The sequence below is a fragment of the Callithrix jacchus genome, chromosome 1, assembly GCF_049354715.1.
Source record: "Callithrix jacchus isolate 240 chromosome 1, calJac240_pri, whole genome shotgun sequence".
In the NCBI taxonomy this organism is placed as follows: Eukaryota; Metazoa; Chordata; class Mammalia; order Primates; family Cebidae; genus Callithrix; species Callithrix jacchus.
In genome coordinates, this window is record NC_133502.1 from 167,697,801 (window position 1) to 167,714,359 (window position 16,559).

General features: G+C 40.8%; 1 protein-coding gene across 2 annotated transcripts in view; it reads right to left on the bottom strand.

Moving 5' to 3' along the window:
• Positions 1–16,559, bottom strand: part of BRINP1 (BMP/retinoic acid inducible neural specific 1) — a 200,973-nt gene that overhangs the window by 145,113 nt on the left and 39,301 nt on the right. For both annotated transcript variants that reach the window (XM_002743254.7, XM_078375351.1), the window contains exon 2: positions 745–1,012. In XM_002743254.7, the coding sequence (XP_002743300.1) occupies positions 745–962 (218 nt within the window). In that variant the 5' untranslated portion in view covers positions 963–1,012. The remainder of the gene's footprint in view (positions 1–744; positions 1,013–16,559) is intronic.

Below are 16,559 nucleotides of genomic sequence, written 5' to 3' on the forward strand. Positions count from 1 at the left end.
CTGAAAGAGTTTCCAGTTAGGTGAGAAAAATATGCAAGAATGCATTCTACTTCCAAATGATTTTAAATTAAAGAGGTGTTAGTGTAGAGAGCTGTGGCTATATCAAGGACATAAGACCTTAAGATAGTTTCAAAGAGGAAAGATTTGGACTAAGTCTTTTTTCCGATGAGCAGAATGTCAATAGTCCAAGAACCAGTATGGACCTGCTCAAGAAAAGGTTACTTTTTTGCCCAAATGTTTGAATGTATTTGAGTAGGATATTGGGTACATTTGCAGCATTTTCAAAACAATGTTACTTATACTTGTGGTTAATTAAAATTATGACTATGGATGCAGATAAACCAGATTTTGAATCCCAGTCTAACTACTTCTAATTGTATGACATGGACAAGTAACTCAACCTAGCTGAGGCTTGATTACCTAACTGGTAAAGTGGGAAAAACAATCAAAACCTATATCTGATGGTTATCAGAAGGTTTAAATGAGATAATTAATGCATAGTAAGTATTAAGCCCCATGACCAGCGTATAAATAAGTACTCAATAAATATTATTTGATCCTCTCCTTCACATTGCTAATCTCTTGTGCAAAGAAAAAAAAAATAAAGTCAAAAACAACTTGTGGAATGAATACAGACTCTTGACTCAGACACTTTTGCATATAGCAAGGGTTGTACCAACCAATGCCTGACTCCACAAAGCACAATGTGAACGAAAGGCAAGGACTATTTAGCCCAGATCTTACCTGTATATTTTATATCTGGTTGTAAATCCTTGACGGTGTCTTTCCACAAAGGATAGGTAGCTCCTGGAGTGGTGGAAAGGCCCCCTGTCTGAAATAAGCCAATCAAATTCCTTGGAGACATGTTGGTCTGTCCCAGCTGGTTCCTGGTGGGAGGGCTGCACTGAGATACGGCCCCATATAAACAGGAAGTAGAGGAGCTCAACAAACCTCCAGTTCATGCTTTTCTGCCGGCCTTTTTCCTCTCATTCTTGCTCCATTCTGTGGAGTCCTATAGAAGAAATAATAAAAGAGAGAGAGAGGGAAAAAAAAGAGAGAAAGCAAAAGAGAGAGGAGGAGGTGGGAGAGGAGTAAAAGAAAGAAACACAGGAAAAGACAAAATGTTATTAACACATCTTCACAATAATACCTTATATCAGTAGCATGCTTTAAGTTTACAAAACTCAGTACAGTTTGGGGTAAAAACATAGAATCTATGGATATCTGGGCCCACGTTCCTGTTTTGCTGCTTACATGTTGTCTAAACACGGACAAACTGTTTGGTCTATTACAGATGCAGTTTCCTCATATATAAAACTGAGGGAGCGCTTTCATGCCTATATCTTGGCAATTAGCACACTATAGATGCTCAAGGAAGATGTGTTGAAAAAATGAATAAAATGAATTAATGCAGAACCAGAGCCTCATACACCCAGTAAGAGACATGGAGACACAATTCAAGTAACTGTACCATGTACTGTCTTTACTAACAACTTGCCTCTCATAAAGAGGAATCAATAAACAAGAGTTCCTTTTTCTTCTCTCACCAGGCATGTATCCACTGAGCACAAACTTTGCTTTTTCATGATCAGATGAATGCACAAAGTCTTATAATGGATTATTATCATGACGATCTAGGTTGAATACTTTAGAGATGAAGAGTTCATGGAGATTGTTTACAGTTCAGTTCTGCAATGCTCAGTGGCATATCTCCCAAACCCAAAGAAACGTGGCCAGAGAATTTGTCTCTTGATAACTCAGTCTCACATGTGGCCAGGGTTCAGAAGGAAAACTGAAGGTGATCAGGTTGGCAGGGGGTTTTGCATGCTTCTTTCATTAGGTGGTATCATGGTGCAGTGTTGCTGCAATGGCAATATGCTTAGGACTGAGGGGTAGCTTAGGTAGAAGGTCCTTGCGGAGAGGATAGACCAGAAATCACAAAGCCATGCCAATTTTGTACATAAAATTTACACTCTGTCACCCAGGCTGGAGTACAGTGGTATGACCTCGACTCACTGCAACCTCCGCCTCCTGGGTTGAAGGGATTCTTCTGCCTCAGCCTTCCGAGTAGCTGGGACTAGAAGCACATGCTATCAAACCTGGCTAATTTTTGTACTTTTTGTAAAGACTGGGTTTCACTATGTTGGCCAGGCTGGTCTCGAACGCCTGACCTTGTGATCTGCCCTCATTGTCAATCTACTTAACTCACTTAACTGTTTATGACCCCACCCTACTTATTCTAAGGCAGCTTTAAATCTAGTTTGCATCTGTAAGAAACAGTATTATTTCAGGTCCTGTATTTAACTTCTCTGACTTTGTTTCCTCATCTGCAAAATGCGGTTAACAATAGCACCTACACTCAAAACCAGGGTGACAATTAAATGACATAATTCATGTACAGTGCTCCCTCTTGTGCCTGGCATACAGTAAGTGCTCAATAAGTGGCATGTACGATGATGAGAATAATGATGATGAATGTTGATACTGGTGTCAACTTATTCCCTAGGAGAGAGTGTTTTTGTTCACCTTGTCCTCACTTCCTGGCCAAATCCTATTTATCCTTCAGTAGCCAGCTGAGGTCTTGTCCTCAAAGGTCATTTTCTTTTTTTATTCATTTAAAAAAGTGTTAGTTGTTTATTCCTCTGAGCTCTGGTTGGTCATTTTCTGTAACTGCATTTTAGCCCTGACCACCTCGTATTACACTTAACAGGCGTACTTCATTTATTGTACTTTGCTTTACTGAGATTTGCAAATATTAAAGTTTTTACAAACTGAAGGCTTGTGGCAACCCTCAGCCTAGCAAGTCTGTTAGCGCCAATTTTCCAACAGTATGTGCTTACTTCATGTCTTGGTGTCACATTTGGTAATTATCAAAATATTTCAAACTTTTTTTTTATCATTCTATCTGTTATGGTGGTCTGTGGTCAGTAAACTTTGATGTTGTTATTGTAATTATGTGGGGGTACCATGAACTGCACGCATATAAGATAACAAACTTAATCTATAAACATGTGTGTTCTGACTGCTCCACTGACTAGCTATTCCCTTTCTTTCCCTTTCCTCAGGCCTCTCTACGCCCTGAGAAATAATAATGCTGAAATTAGGCCAATTAATAACCCTACAATGACCTCTGATTGTTTAAGTGAAAGGAAGATTCCCACGTCTCTCACTTTAAATCAAAAGCTAGAAAGCACAGCAAAAGGCAAGACAGGCTGAAAACTAGGCCTCTTGCACCAGTTAGCCACGTTGTGAATGCAGAGGAAAAGTTCTTCAAGGAAATTCAATGCGCTGTTCCAGTGAACACATGAATGATAAGAAAGCAAAACAGCCTGGTGCTGAATGAAGAGAGTTTTAGTGGTCTGGATAGCAGATCGAACCAGCCACGATGTTCCGTTAAGCCAAAGCCTAATCCAAGGTAATGTCCTAACTCTCTTTAATTCCATGAAGGATGAGAGAGGTGAGAATGCTGCAGAAGGAAAGTCTGAAGCTAGCAGGGGTTGCATCCTGAGGTTTAAAGAAACATGCAAGTACAAGGTGAAGAAGCTAGTGCTGATGGAGAAGATGCAGCAAGTTACTCAGAACATTTAGCTAAGATTATTGATGAAGATGGCCACCCTAAACAACCTATTTTCTTTCTTGTTTTGGTGACAGAGTCTTGATCTGTCGCCCAGGCTAGAGTGCAGTGGTGTGACCTCAGCTCACTGTAATCTCCCCATCTCAGATTCAAGTGATTCTCATGCCTCAGCCTCCCCAGTAGCTGAGATTACAGGTGTATGTCACCATGCCCAACTCATTTTTTGTTTATTTAGTAGAAACAGGGTTTTGCCATGTTGGTCAGGCTGGTCTCGAACTCCTGGCCTCAAGTGCCTGTCTTCCTCAGTCTCCCAGCATGCTGGGATTACAGGCATAAGTCTCCATGCCTGGCCAACAACCTATTATCAGTGTATACAAAATAGCTTTATATTGGAAGAAGTCAATAATTTTCATAGCTAGAGAGAAGTCAATGCCTGGCTTCAAAGCTTCAAAGGACAGACTGACTGACTCTCTCTCATTAGGGGCTAATGCAGCTGGTGACTAAGTTGATGCCAATGCTCACCTACCATTCCAAAAATCCTAGGGCCCTTAAGATTAGGCTTAGTCTACTCTGCTTCTGCTCCAAAGCCTGAATAACAGCTCATTTGTTTACAATATAGTTTACTGAATATTTTAAGGTCATTATCAAGAACTACTGTACAAAAAAAAAATTCCTTTCAAAATATTATTGCTGTTGACAATGCATTTAGTCACCTAAAAGCTGTGATGGAGATATACAATGAGATTAATGGTGTTTTCATGCCTGCTGAAGCAACATGCATTCTGCAGCCAATAGATCAAGGCATGATTTTGACTTTCAAGACTTATTAAGAAATACATTTTATATTGCTATAGCCGCCATAAAGAGGGATTCCTCTGATGGATCTGGGCATTGTAAATTGGAAACCATCTGGAAAGGAGTCACCATTCTAGATGCCATTAACAACATTTGTGATTCATGGGAAGAAGTCAAAATATCAACAGTAACAAGAATTTGGAAGAAGCTGATTTCAAACCTCATGAATGATCATAAGGGGTTCAAGACTTCAGTGGAGTAAATCACTGTAGATGTGACAGAAATAGCAAGAGAACTAGAATTACAAGTAGAGCCTGACGATGTGACTGAATTGCTGCAATTTCATGATAAAATTTGAATGGATGAGGAGTTGCTTCTTATGGGTGAGCAAAGAAAGCAGTTTCTTGAGATGGAGTCTACTCTTGATGAAGATGCTTTAACACTGTTGAAATGACAACCAAGGATTTAGAATACTACATAAACCTTGATAAAACAGTGGCAGGATCTGAGAGTATTGACTCTGGTGTTTAAAGCAGTTCTATCTTATATAAAATACTATCAAACAGCATCACGTACTACAAAATTATTTCATGAAAGGAAGAGTCAATTGAGGTGGCAAACCTCATTGTTGTGTTATTTTAAGAAATGGCCACAGTCACCCAGCCTTCGGCAACCACCACCCTGATCAGTCAGCAGCCAACAACATTGAAGCAAGACCTTCCACCAGCAAAAAGATTCTAACTCGCTGAAAGTTCAGATGATCATTAGCACTTTTTTAGTAATCAAGTGTTTTTAATAACGGCATACACATTATTTTCTGAGACACACTGCTATCATACACTTAATAGACTACAGGATATTGTAAACATCAGAATATCAGTTTATTTTGCACTGGAAGGCCCAAAAATTGAGGTGATTCCATTTATTGCAATATTTGCTTTATTGCGGTCGTCTAGAACCCAATCTATGATATCTCTGAGAGACGCCTGTATTTGTTTCTATGTCTGTCTTGTTCATTGGGCTGTGAGCCTTTAATTGGAAATAATCTTTAGAAAACTGTGGCTACTCTCACTCAGCTGTATGACCCTGGACAGTTATGTCTCCTCTCTAGACCTCAGATTTTTATGCCTTCCACATGAAAATATGGTGAGGACACAATTTGTCAACTGTAAACCCATCTCTATACAGGATTAAATATGACACCTCATTTGTCTACTTTTCCAGCTGAATATGAAAGATAAAGCAAAGCTAAGAAAGAGAAAAAAAATTAAAAGAGATGTGAAATTTCTTGTCCAATTGGTTTTTTCTCTCTGTTGCCCATTGCACCGGTTTTTCATGAGTTGCTACGAAAACGCGCTTGGCACTGCAAGTCTCAGCTGTCAGGGGCAAAGGAGAGAGACACGTGAGCAGAGGAGTGAGCTGGCCAAAGCTGTGGCCTGTGGTCTCGTTCAGAGCCTAAAACAAAGCCGTACATATTGAGTGCAGAACGGTAACGACAGCTGCCAAACTGTCTGCCAGAGCCCCCAAGTGGCAAGCAGAGGATGGAAGCGATTGTTGGGAGATCCTGATAGTGACACAACACAGTGAGGTCACAGTGTGTCACCTACAAAGCCCTTCTACATGGCTGCTATTGTAAGTTGGTGCAGGGTAGGAGCCTGTGAGAGAATACTTAAATGTTAGACTGCAAAGAAACATGGCTCAGAACACTGAAGCTCTCAAAAGTGGAATGAGGTCACACTCGGAAGAGCCATGTGGAGTGTGTGTGTGTGTGTGTGTGTGTGTGTAGGAGAGTGAGACCTGAACCATGTGGATGTGTGTGTGTGTATAGGAGAGTGAGATCTCAGCTCATAGTCCCAGAATTAGCTGCAATTTGAAAGATTTAATTCAGTATTTCCCAAGTGTGGATTTTTTGCCCCCCAGGGAACATCTTTGATTGTCATGACTGAGGGGATGCTGCTGGTAGCTGGTAGGTGGAGGTCAGGGATGCTGCTGCTCAACATCTTACACTGCACAAGACAGCCCCCACAACAAAGAATATGGGACCCCACATGTCAATGATGCAAAAGTTGAGAAACCCTGCTCTAATTGAACTCCTTTTTACAGATGACAACCTGAGTGGCAAATTGGGCTAGACTCCTGTCTTCTAGCTCTCAGTTACAAGTCCTCCTCATTCTGCCACATTATCTTGGCCAGGCCCTGGGCATGCATAGCTGTGTTTCAACCTGCTTTGTTATTGGGGTCTGTGATACAATCTACACTTCCTCAAGTAGAGATGAATACTTCATGGAAAATGTCAGAATATATCTCTGTTGATTTAGAAAATCACAATGATCTGCAGAGCACCAGAAATGAAAATGAAAGGTTCTATGCAGTCCTTGACTCTATTAATAAAAATGGTTATTTTTTGGGCTTGAACAAGGATGGATACATATGTTGTCCAAATATATATATATAAGTTATGATGCAAGGCAATGACTCCCATTGTGTAAATAAGACCATATCAGCACCAACTGTGCTGGAGACTCGAGATAATACGAGCGTCACATTACTGGTATTTATTGGGCATCTACTATATGCTGGCCTTAAAATGGATTTTCTTGGTAGTTGCCAAAGCATACAGTCTAGAGCAGTTATTAATAAAGATGTATTCCACAAGATGGGTACGGTTATCCCATTTAACAAATGAGCACCTTAGGACATGGAGACATTGAATAGCTTTCTCAAACTCACAATTCCCAAGTGTTGGACTCAGGATTCTAACCTGCATATATCTCATTACACAATCTGTACAATTTCCAGGATTCCCCAGCCCCACCTCGCTCCAGCTGAAATAAGATGCTGCCCTCCAGAGATTCGAAATATAATGGGGGAGTCACAGCCATGTGTGAACAATCCTAATATGAAATATGCTGCCATAAATACTATAATAAAGAAATGAAGTCCAATGGAGGAATGGAGGCCAGAGAAATTGTTTTTAGCAAGAGGTCTGGAAGAGCCCTGTAGAAGAGGAAGGTAGTACTTGAGAAGCGTTTCAAATAGCATGTAAGGTTTTAGTGAGCACAGATGGGGAAAAGAAAATTTCAGCCGAACAAATAGCCCACACAAAGCCTTGGGTGGGTGGGAGAAGGCAGCAGAGTGAGGAGATGTGCGCTGGGGATAGCACACCGGGTGGCAGAGGGCTTAGGGTGAACCGGGCCCCTGAGGCAGCTGATCACCCATCTCTCACTCTCTCACTCTCTCCCCGTCATCAAATGAACAGTGGATTTCACTTCTGTACTGCCCACTAAGTTCAAAAAGTATTGTGGATGTTCACTAAAATTATCTATTCATTCATTGCCATACTGAACAACTATTATATGTCAGGTACTCTTCCAGAAGACAGAAATGTAATAGTGCACAGAACAGCCAGGGCCCTCAAAGAGCTTATTTTCGGTTAGCGGGGAGAGAGGAAGAAACAAATGAGCACCGACTCTATGTATGGTGGTTGCGGAGTGCTCTGAACAAAATCAAAGCAGGTCAGACGGATGAGAGTGCAGGTGCTGCTTTCTATGCAGCAGTGCTCAGGGAAAGCATCTCTGAGAAAGGGGCCTCCAGGTGGAGACCTAAAGAAAGGAAAGGGATGAGTGGTGCAGACTCCCCAGGGAAAAGCAATGTCAGTGGAAAAAAGGAAAAGAGACAGGGACAGGGCAGGTTCATGTTCAGCCATAATCAGAAGTCAGGTTGCATTTCAGTCTCCCACAGAGAGCTTATACTTTAGTTGCTATAAAAGTCATTTAGAGGAAGGGACCACATGTTAAATGAACATTTACTATGTGCCAGAAACTGCACTTGTTTCTTTAACGTGACCTGTGGAAATAACAGGAGGGCGAGGGGTGATGGTCCCCATTTTATACATGGTGGAGACAGAAGACCAAGGTTCAGAAAGATGAAGTAATTGGCCTCATACCACAAAGCTGGCAAACAGCAGATTTAGAACTGTAGGCTGTGCTGTTCTCTGAATTTGGAAGCCCCTGAACATGTGTGTTTATCAAGAGCTTTCAATGTGGCTAGTCCAAATGCAGGTGTGCTATTGATAAAAATAAATACTAGCATTTCAGAGACTTAGCAAGAATAATCGAATTTATTTATTTTTTTGAGACAGGGCCTCGTTCTTATTTCCCAGGCTGGAGTGCAGTGGCACAAATACAACTCACTGCAGCACTGACCTCCAGGGCTCAAGTGATCCTCCTGCATCAGCCTCCCCTGTAGCTGGGACTACAAGCACATGTCGCCATGCCAGCTACTTTTGTTATTTTTTATAGAGAATAATTTTATTCTGGGGGGGGCTCAAGCCAAGCCATCCTCCCACCTTGGCCTTCCAAAGTGCTGTGATTATAGGTGTGAGCCACCATGCCTGGCCAACAGAATTTTAAATAGCTCACTAATGTTTCATACTGATTACATGTTGAAATATTATGATCTGCGAAATACTGTATTAAATAAAAAATTAAGGTGGCTGCTAGAGACTTTAAAATTACACATGTGGCTGGTATTCTACTTCTATTGGGCAGCGGGGGCCAGGATGAACCCTCATACTCTCTGACACTGCTCCAGAAGGTCATTCATCCAGCTCTACATTTTTTGTTTTAGAAGGAGTTTCACTCTTGTTGCCCAGCCTGGGATGCAATGGCGCAGTCTTGGCTCACTGCAACCTCTGCCTACCGGGGTTAAGCAATTCTCCTGCCTCAGCCTCCCGAGTAGCTAGGATTACAGGCATGTGCCACCACACCTGGCTAATTTTGTATTTTTTTAGTAGAGATGGGGTTTCTCCATGTTGATCAGGCTGGTCTCGAACTCCCAACCTCAGGCGATCCACCCACCTTGGCCTCCCAAAGTGCTGGGATTCCAGGCCTGAGCCACCATGCCTGGCTTCATCTCCACATTTTTATCAACAGCATAGAACCCAACTTACTCTCCCTTAGAGCCTTGGGGTTGAACCACTCCCACTTGCCTCTTCCCTCTAAAATCACCAAACTAACAAACAATAAATATACTGGAAATATAAATTCCCATTCACAAGGGCCACATCTCCCCAATCCCCATGCCCTAGCAACAGTCTAGAATATCTACCACTATGCATTTCAGAACTGTTCTTCTTCCAAAAGATTCACAAAGGGAATTTCCTAGCACTGGAGTTTAGAGCCTGTGAAATGAGACTGGTTCTATTCTGAGTGCTGCCCTTGACCTCCTGTGACCTCCGGTGAGTCACAGGCCCATTGCTGCACAGGGCTCTGGTCCACCCAGAGCTGCCAACACTGGGCTGTGGTGTGGCGAGCACGTGGGGGCCTTGGTTGAACTGTGCTATATATAAGCCTGCAGTGTTATTAAGGGAATCGGGTTCATCCCACACAGACTGCATTCTCTAATTGTTGCTATTGTAAATTATTTACATCCGAGGCACGCACTCAGGAGGAGGAGATGAGAGAGAATGACCTTCCAGTAGCGCTGTTACCAAGCTCATCCTCTGGAGATTTCCGCATGGATTGCTGGGCCATGACCCATATTCTGGGCCAGAGGTAGAAGAGAATGCCTCCTCCCTCTCTCCGCCCAGGTCCCTGAGAAACTGGGCTGATGATGGGATCTGGCAAGTTAACCCACAATACCTCCTCTTAAATCTGAGTCAACTGGATAATCTCATATAGGCTTAACTCCCAAATCTGCTTCTCCAGAGAAGACTTCCCACCAGCAATACAGACCTTCAAAGTTGAGTGACCTTGGGCATATCATTAACCCCCTCTGTGCCTCAGTTTCCTCATCTGTAAAATGTGGCCAGTAATGGGAGATGCACATCTCTCAGAGTTCAGATCCAAATTAAACATAATTTTAAAATGTAACTATTTGTCTTGGTTTAAACTGAAGCCTGAAACTATAGCTACCATATTCCAAACACAGGTGCATGACTGTCATATAGAACTTATAAAATCAGGCAACCAAAATGCACTTTTCGGGGGTTCTTAACTTCTTACCCACATCATAGCATTAAAAAGTAAGATTCCAGGACTAGGAGTGGAGTTTAAGTGGCCTCTGACAGTGTTAAGACCTCCTTTCTACCCTTTAAACTTCCCAGGGGCAGAACTGGGTATAGAGGTCCCTCACCTCAGGCTTCCATGGGACAACTCAAAGAGCATGGCAAATGTCTCCTGGAGCTTGGGGGAGCAGGGATGATTGGTGTCTAACTCACATCAGAGAAATCTCAATCAAAAATTCCAGAGAGAGAAATCTAAAGAGAGGCAGGCTGAACCCCAGCAGCAAAGAACGGGCTGCAATTTGGGAAGTAACCACCTAATTCAAGGGTGAAAGGAATGTATCCCCTCCCCTCCCCATAGATCAGAGTTGGGCAACCTGCAAGGGAAAACCAGGTGATGATGCCTTCAATCCTAATGCAGAGGGAGAGGTGATGCCAGAGACAGGAAACTGGAATCTCCCTGCCATGTGCCAAGAGTCCAAAGGATGAGTGACAGGCAAGCAGCTGAAGATGCATTTTCCTACCTCAAAGGAATCATAAGTAAGAAATCCCAGAGAAAAAGGAAAACTCCAAAAATACCCAGAAAGAAATGTTGCCAGTAGGAAAAGGTTAGCATTAAACATCTGCCAAGGCTGCAAAACACCGATACCAAATCATCGGAAAATACTCATCAAGGAAGATTCCTTCTATCTCCTTACTTCTCCATTGTTGGCCAAGACTTGTGACTTGAAGAAGTCAGAGGTCAAGGTTAGCAAGATGGAGGAGGCATGATAAAATTGTAACTTAGAGAAAGAGGCAAATCTGGAGCAAGAGGGAAGTTTTCATTTTAAATATTTGTTGTAATAGAGTGAACTAGACGCATTGATTACTGAGCAGAGACTATGTATAGAGAATAGAGGCGAACCCCCGAAATTTTAGAAATCACCTGAAAAAAAATCATAATTTTTTACAATGCTCAATCAAAAGTGAGATTTAATCAGATTTCTCAAGAATTGAGATATTCAGGATAATCATGAAGACTGAAGGATGGATTTATGTCTAGTATCATTAATGCTGACCCTTGCTCTAAGTGGATTTTGAACACTGGGGAATTGAGATATTACCTAGTAAAGCTAATGTGTGTAAATAATTTATACACATACAATCATAGGAAGGAATATTGCCAAAAATGTGTACTGATTGTTCCATGTGTATTTTATGAAAACATTCAAGAAAACCCTGGAATGAGTGTTCATTATAATTTGTATATTTTACATTATTATTTTTAATCATGTAATCAACATCTGTAGGAAATTCCACAGGCTTCTCAAACTCAAAATATCACCAACTAAACTCATCATGACCCTCTCAAACTTTCCTTTCTCCTAATATTCCCCATCCAAGTTAACCACATAATCTCCCAAATCATGCCTGTGAGAAGCATGGGACTTTTCCTAACTTTCTCCTCCGTCCTATTCAGCCATTGTCGCTGCCGCCACCACCATCTCCACATCCTTTCGGTTTCCTTTGCTTTCACATCCGTCTGCTTCCTTTGCCAGTCTTATCCTTCTCCCTTCTCTGTAAACCTCAGAACAATCTTACATCTTCCCTTTGCCTTTCACACTTCTCTTTTCTAAGCCTATCCTTGCTTGACACCTGTCATTCCACTTGGAACATGGCTAAGTCTCACTTGGATTATCACAACCATCTTCCTACTGGTCTTCTCGCTTCACGTCTCTCCACCACCTCCATCCTAAGCACTTGTTGTCAAAGTGATCTTTCAAAATACAGACATGACACTCATTTAATTTAACAGATCCAACCATTCCCTATTGATTGTTTTATGCCTTAGTCTTGCATTCAACAATAAGCTGAATCATTTTCCTACTTCCATGATTCCATACCACATTCTCAACTCATCCTGTTCTCCAGATTCTCTCCCCAATTACACCAACTGAACACACTGTAAATCTTCATGCCTCAGTGCCTTTGTTTAGGCTGTTCTCTCTCCCTGCAAATGCCCATCCCTGTTTCCCAACTTCATCATAGGAAATTCATGGTTAGGAGTGAATGAAAGATTATTGAGCATGTATTACTTGCTACACACTATGCCAGACTCTCATGCCCCACAGCATTAAATCAACAGAACCATCTGATAAGATTAAATTGCATTATTTCAATTTTTGCAGACAATAAAGCTAAGGCCCTTTTAAAAAGCTGATTATTTTTCCAGTGTCTTCATATCTAAAAATGGCAGAATTGATCTTAAACCTAAACCAATTCTAAGTGCTATGACTCAGGGTTTTAAAACAGCAAGCTAAGAAACCACATCATCCCCAATTGTAGTAGTTTTTCTTATTTTGACCAGTGTGAACTACCACAAATAAACAGTAAAAATGTTAATAAAGAGAATTTCTGTTATGTCATCTTGAAGCATGAACCTCCTGGAAACAGTGAATCTAGAGAAGTTCATAGAAATCTGGATAAAAATTAAAATATATAGAATAATTTTTTTGAATTTTTTTCTGTGATCCTATTATTTTTTATTAACAATATAAACATAAGTCATGTCTAGTATCTTTTTCTCTTTAAATATTTCATTTGGACCCACATTTAGGAATGTGAAGATCTAAGTTCAGGGAAACTGCCTTTGGAATTTTCTCCCCAAATTATCAGCAGTCGATGCAAGAGATCTTTCAAAAGGGAAGTGAAATAAACATCTTAGAGTGTTTACTCTAGGCCAGTTTACTGAAATTCAATAGATATTTATTGAGCTTCTATTTTAATTGGCTCTCACAGTCCAGAATGCAAGACAGACACAGAAAAAGGTAATCACGATGTAGTGTAATAACAGAGCAAAGACAGGATACGTCCAGGGTTCTGTGGAACATAGACCTGTAAACTAGGGTTTCTGGCAATGCTTCCTGGAGACGACATCTACATGAGGCCTTAGAAGACAGAGAGACATTTGTGAGATAACAAAAAGTTTGGCCTGCATTTTAGGCCAAAAGAGACACGTGAAATAGCATGAAGCAGTATGTTGTGAACATAGAATCTACAAATATTTCCCAGTTGCTGCAGTGGAAATTTTGAGGCAGTGAGTAGTGGAGGATGAAGCAAAACCTCAATGGGATCACTTATTACATAATCATATCATTACCCACAAGTGGTAGTTTCTTGGGGACCAAGATTCTTTTATATTTTTATTTTAGTGCTAGAGTACATGTGCAGAATGTGCAGGTTTGTTACATAGGTAAACATGTGCCATGGTGGTTGGCTATACCTACTGACTCATCACCTAAGTATTAAGCCCAGTATGGATTAGTTATTTTTCCTGATGCTCTCTCCCACCCTGCCTTTCCCTGGCAGGCCCCAGCGCATGTTGTTCCCCTCCCTGTGAAGGATTGAGATTCCTTTTTCCCCTTCTATGTATGTCCAGCATCTGCAACCAATTATTGGGTAGTTACTGAATCAATATTTATTGAATGGGTGAACTATACAAATTGAGATCTAGGATTCACTCCACAGGATCACAGGGAACAATGGGAGGCTTCTAAACAAAGTAGCTCTATATCAGAGTTTCATTTTAGGTGAATTACTCCAACTGCAGCGGTTAGTGGATAGATTTAAGGTAGGATAAGGAAGCAATTGAGGACACTATAGATTATATATGGTCTGAACAAGACATCTTGCATTAGATGGAAAGCAAAAATAGAGAAGCAAAATTAGCAAGATTTGGTGACTAGGTGGGTGAAGTGAGAAAAGGAAGGTGTATACAATGACTTCTAGGTCTGTTTTGGTAACCAGGTTAATAATGGTGCTATTAATGATAATAAACAATACTGAAAAAACAATGTGTTTTGAGTAAATGATGACAAGTTTCCTCTTAGATCTGTTGAATTTGAGGTGTCTGTTGACATTCAAGTTAGGATTTCTGGTAGGTTAAGAATCCTTGAGCCAAAAATAAAAGGAAGGAAGAGGAGGAGGAAGAGGAGGAGGAGAAGAAGAGGAGGAAAAGGAGGAAGAGAGGCCAGGGCTAGAGTTAAATGTTTGTAAATCACTATGAACCAGTGGTGATGAGAACTCCTGGTGGCGAGAACTCAGTGAACACATGAGTCAAGAGCAATGCACATAAACAATAATCAATGCTCCTTTTTAATCAACATGAAGAGGAAGAGACTCCACGAAGTAGACTGAGAAGAGATAGTACAATGAGAGAAGGGGAATTATGACAGAAGAATGACAACAAAGCAAGGGGAGCAGGGGTGTGTAGGAAGAAAAAGGGTCTCAAATTTCAAAAGCTGCAGAGTGCTACAATGAGATAAAGATGCAAGATATCTACTAGACTTAAGAATACAGAGATACCTGACAGTTGTCAACAGCTTGATGGTAACAGAAGATTCACTGAAAGGGATTAAGACATGAATGGGGTGTGAGTCAATGGAGACATGGAGTGTGGAGTACTTGGCTAAGATGGAAAAAGCAGAGGAGCAATATCCAATGTCTCTTCTTTCTCCTTACCAGAGAGGGAAGCCAATAGTCAATGGAAGATTTTTTTTTTCTTTAGGGAAAGGCTTTAGTATATTTAATCATAGGATAGACCTAAAAGTAAAGAATAAAATATGGGAGAGAAAGATAATTAGCACTTACTGAGAGAGCAGAATGGAGTCTGGGATAGGGTGGTCAAAACTCTGGACCAGCCAGTCGGTAATTAAATAGAAATTGTCTATGGCTTTAGGGAGACATAAGCTGATAAGGGAGATAAATCTTTTTTTGTAATTTGTAAAACCCAAATTACAAACAATAGATTAAGTATCAGAGATCTGAACAATATTGTTGGAACAAAGGAAGGGAGAAGTAACTCAAACAGAGCCAGTTTAAAAAGACTTCTCAGGGGAGCTGAGATTTGACTTGAGCTCTAATGGTTCAAATAGGGATGTGCTAGCTGAAAGGAAAAAAAAAAAAACCTAAGAGAAAGTTTTCCAGGTCATGAGACCAGTGTGAGCAAAAGCATGAAATCATAACCCACCTACTATGTGCAAAAAAAAAAAAAAAAAAACAAAACCAACACTCTAAGAGAAGTTTTTTCAGGTCATGAGACTAGTGTGAGAAAATGCATGGAATCATAAAAACCCACCACTAAGATGAATAAGAAAAAATCAGTAAGAAATATAAAGAGTAAGAGGTTTGCCCTTCCCACAGAGGCAAACTGAAGAGCTCGGAGGCAGAAACAGATGTCAAAGATAGAATCTGGCACTACACGGGTGCTCAAGATACAGTGGATCAATAAAGGAAACAGACGGTTCTGGTGAATTAATGGCTCTGAATTCTTCCCTGGGGTTAATTATTCTTAATATTCAGTGAAGAAAATAGATTAAACACTTAACTTTCGTGTTTGAATCCAACTTCCAATATTTACTCATCCAAAGTTCTCACCCTTGGCTGATATTTTCAGTAGGTCCCTATTGAAATCATCTGAAAAGTTCTTGGTAGATTCATTGGTATAGAAGCTACCTGGGTTCAGCTAATTCTTCTGCAATGTTGTCTTTCTTTTATAAAATAACTAATAAATGATGTACTAAAAGTACAGCAATAGCTAACACTTGTCCATGACAATCATAGAATCCAAGAAAGAAGGCGGGGGGGATGCATGAGTATTTAAGCAGGTGCTGGATGTGCCTGGGTCAGCAATCACAGGTTCGGTTTGGAGACTGGGCACTCTCTGCTTCTTCCCACTTTCTCAAGGCTCTCTCCTCACACCACCCTTGCATTCCAGTAAAACTTCATGCTGCGAAGGGATTAAGCTCCCATTTGATCCCTCGGCCACTTTTAACATACACAGGGCAAAGACTTATACTCCTTATTCCAGTGATGAAAAAATGAACAGTCAGGGAGGTAATGCCAGTAAATAATTTTTAATAAAATATGCATAATTAACTTAGCCCTAAAAACAAGGAACTGAAGAAGATGTGATTATCATTCTCATTTCATAGGTGAGAAAAAAGCTGGAAAGTTTTAGAAATTTACCCATGATCTCAAAGCTAGCATAAGGCAGCAGCAGGATCCACATCTATGTAATCTGGTTTCTGAATCCACTAGCCATTGATACCCATTTAATATTCTACTTGGAAGAGAAGTAGACTTGGATTTAAACTCTTGTCATAGGCCCTGAGCTGGGCTTCCAGTCTTATACTTTCTCATAATTCT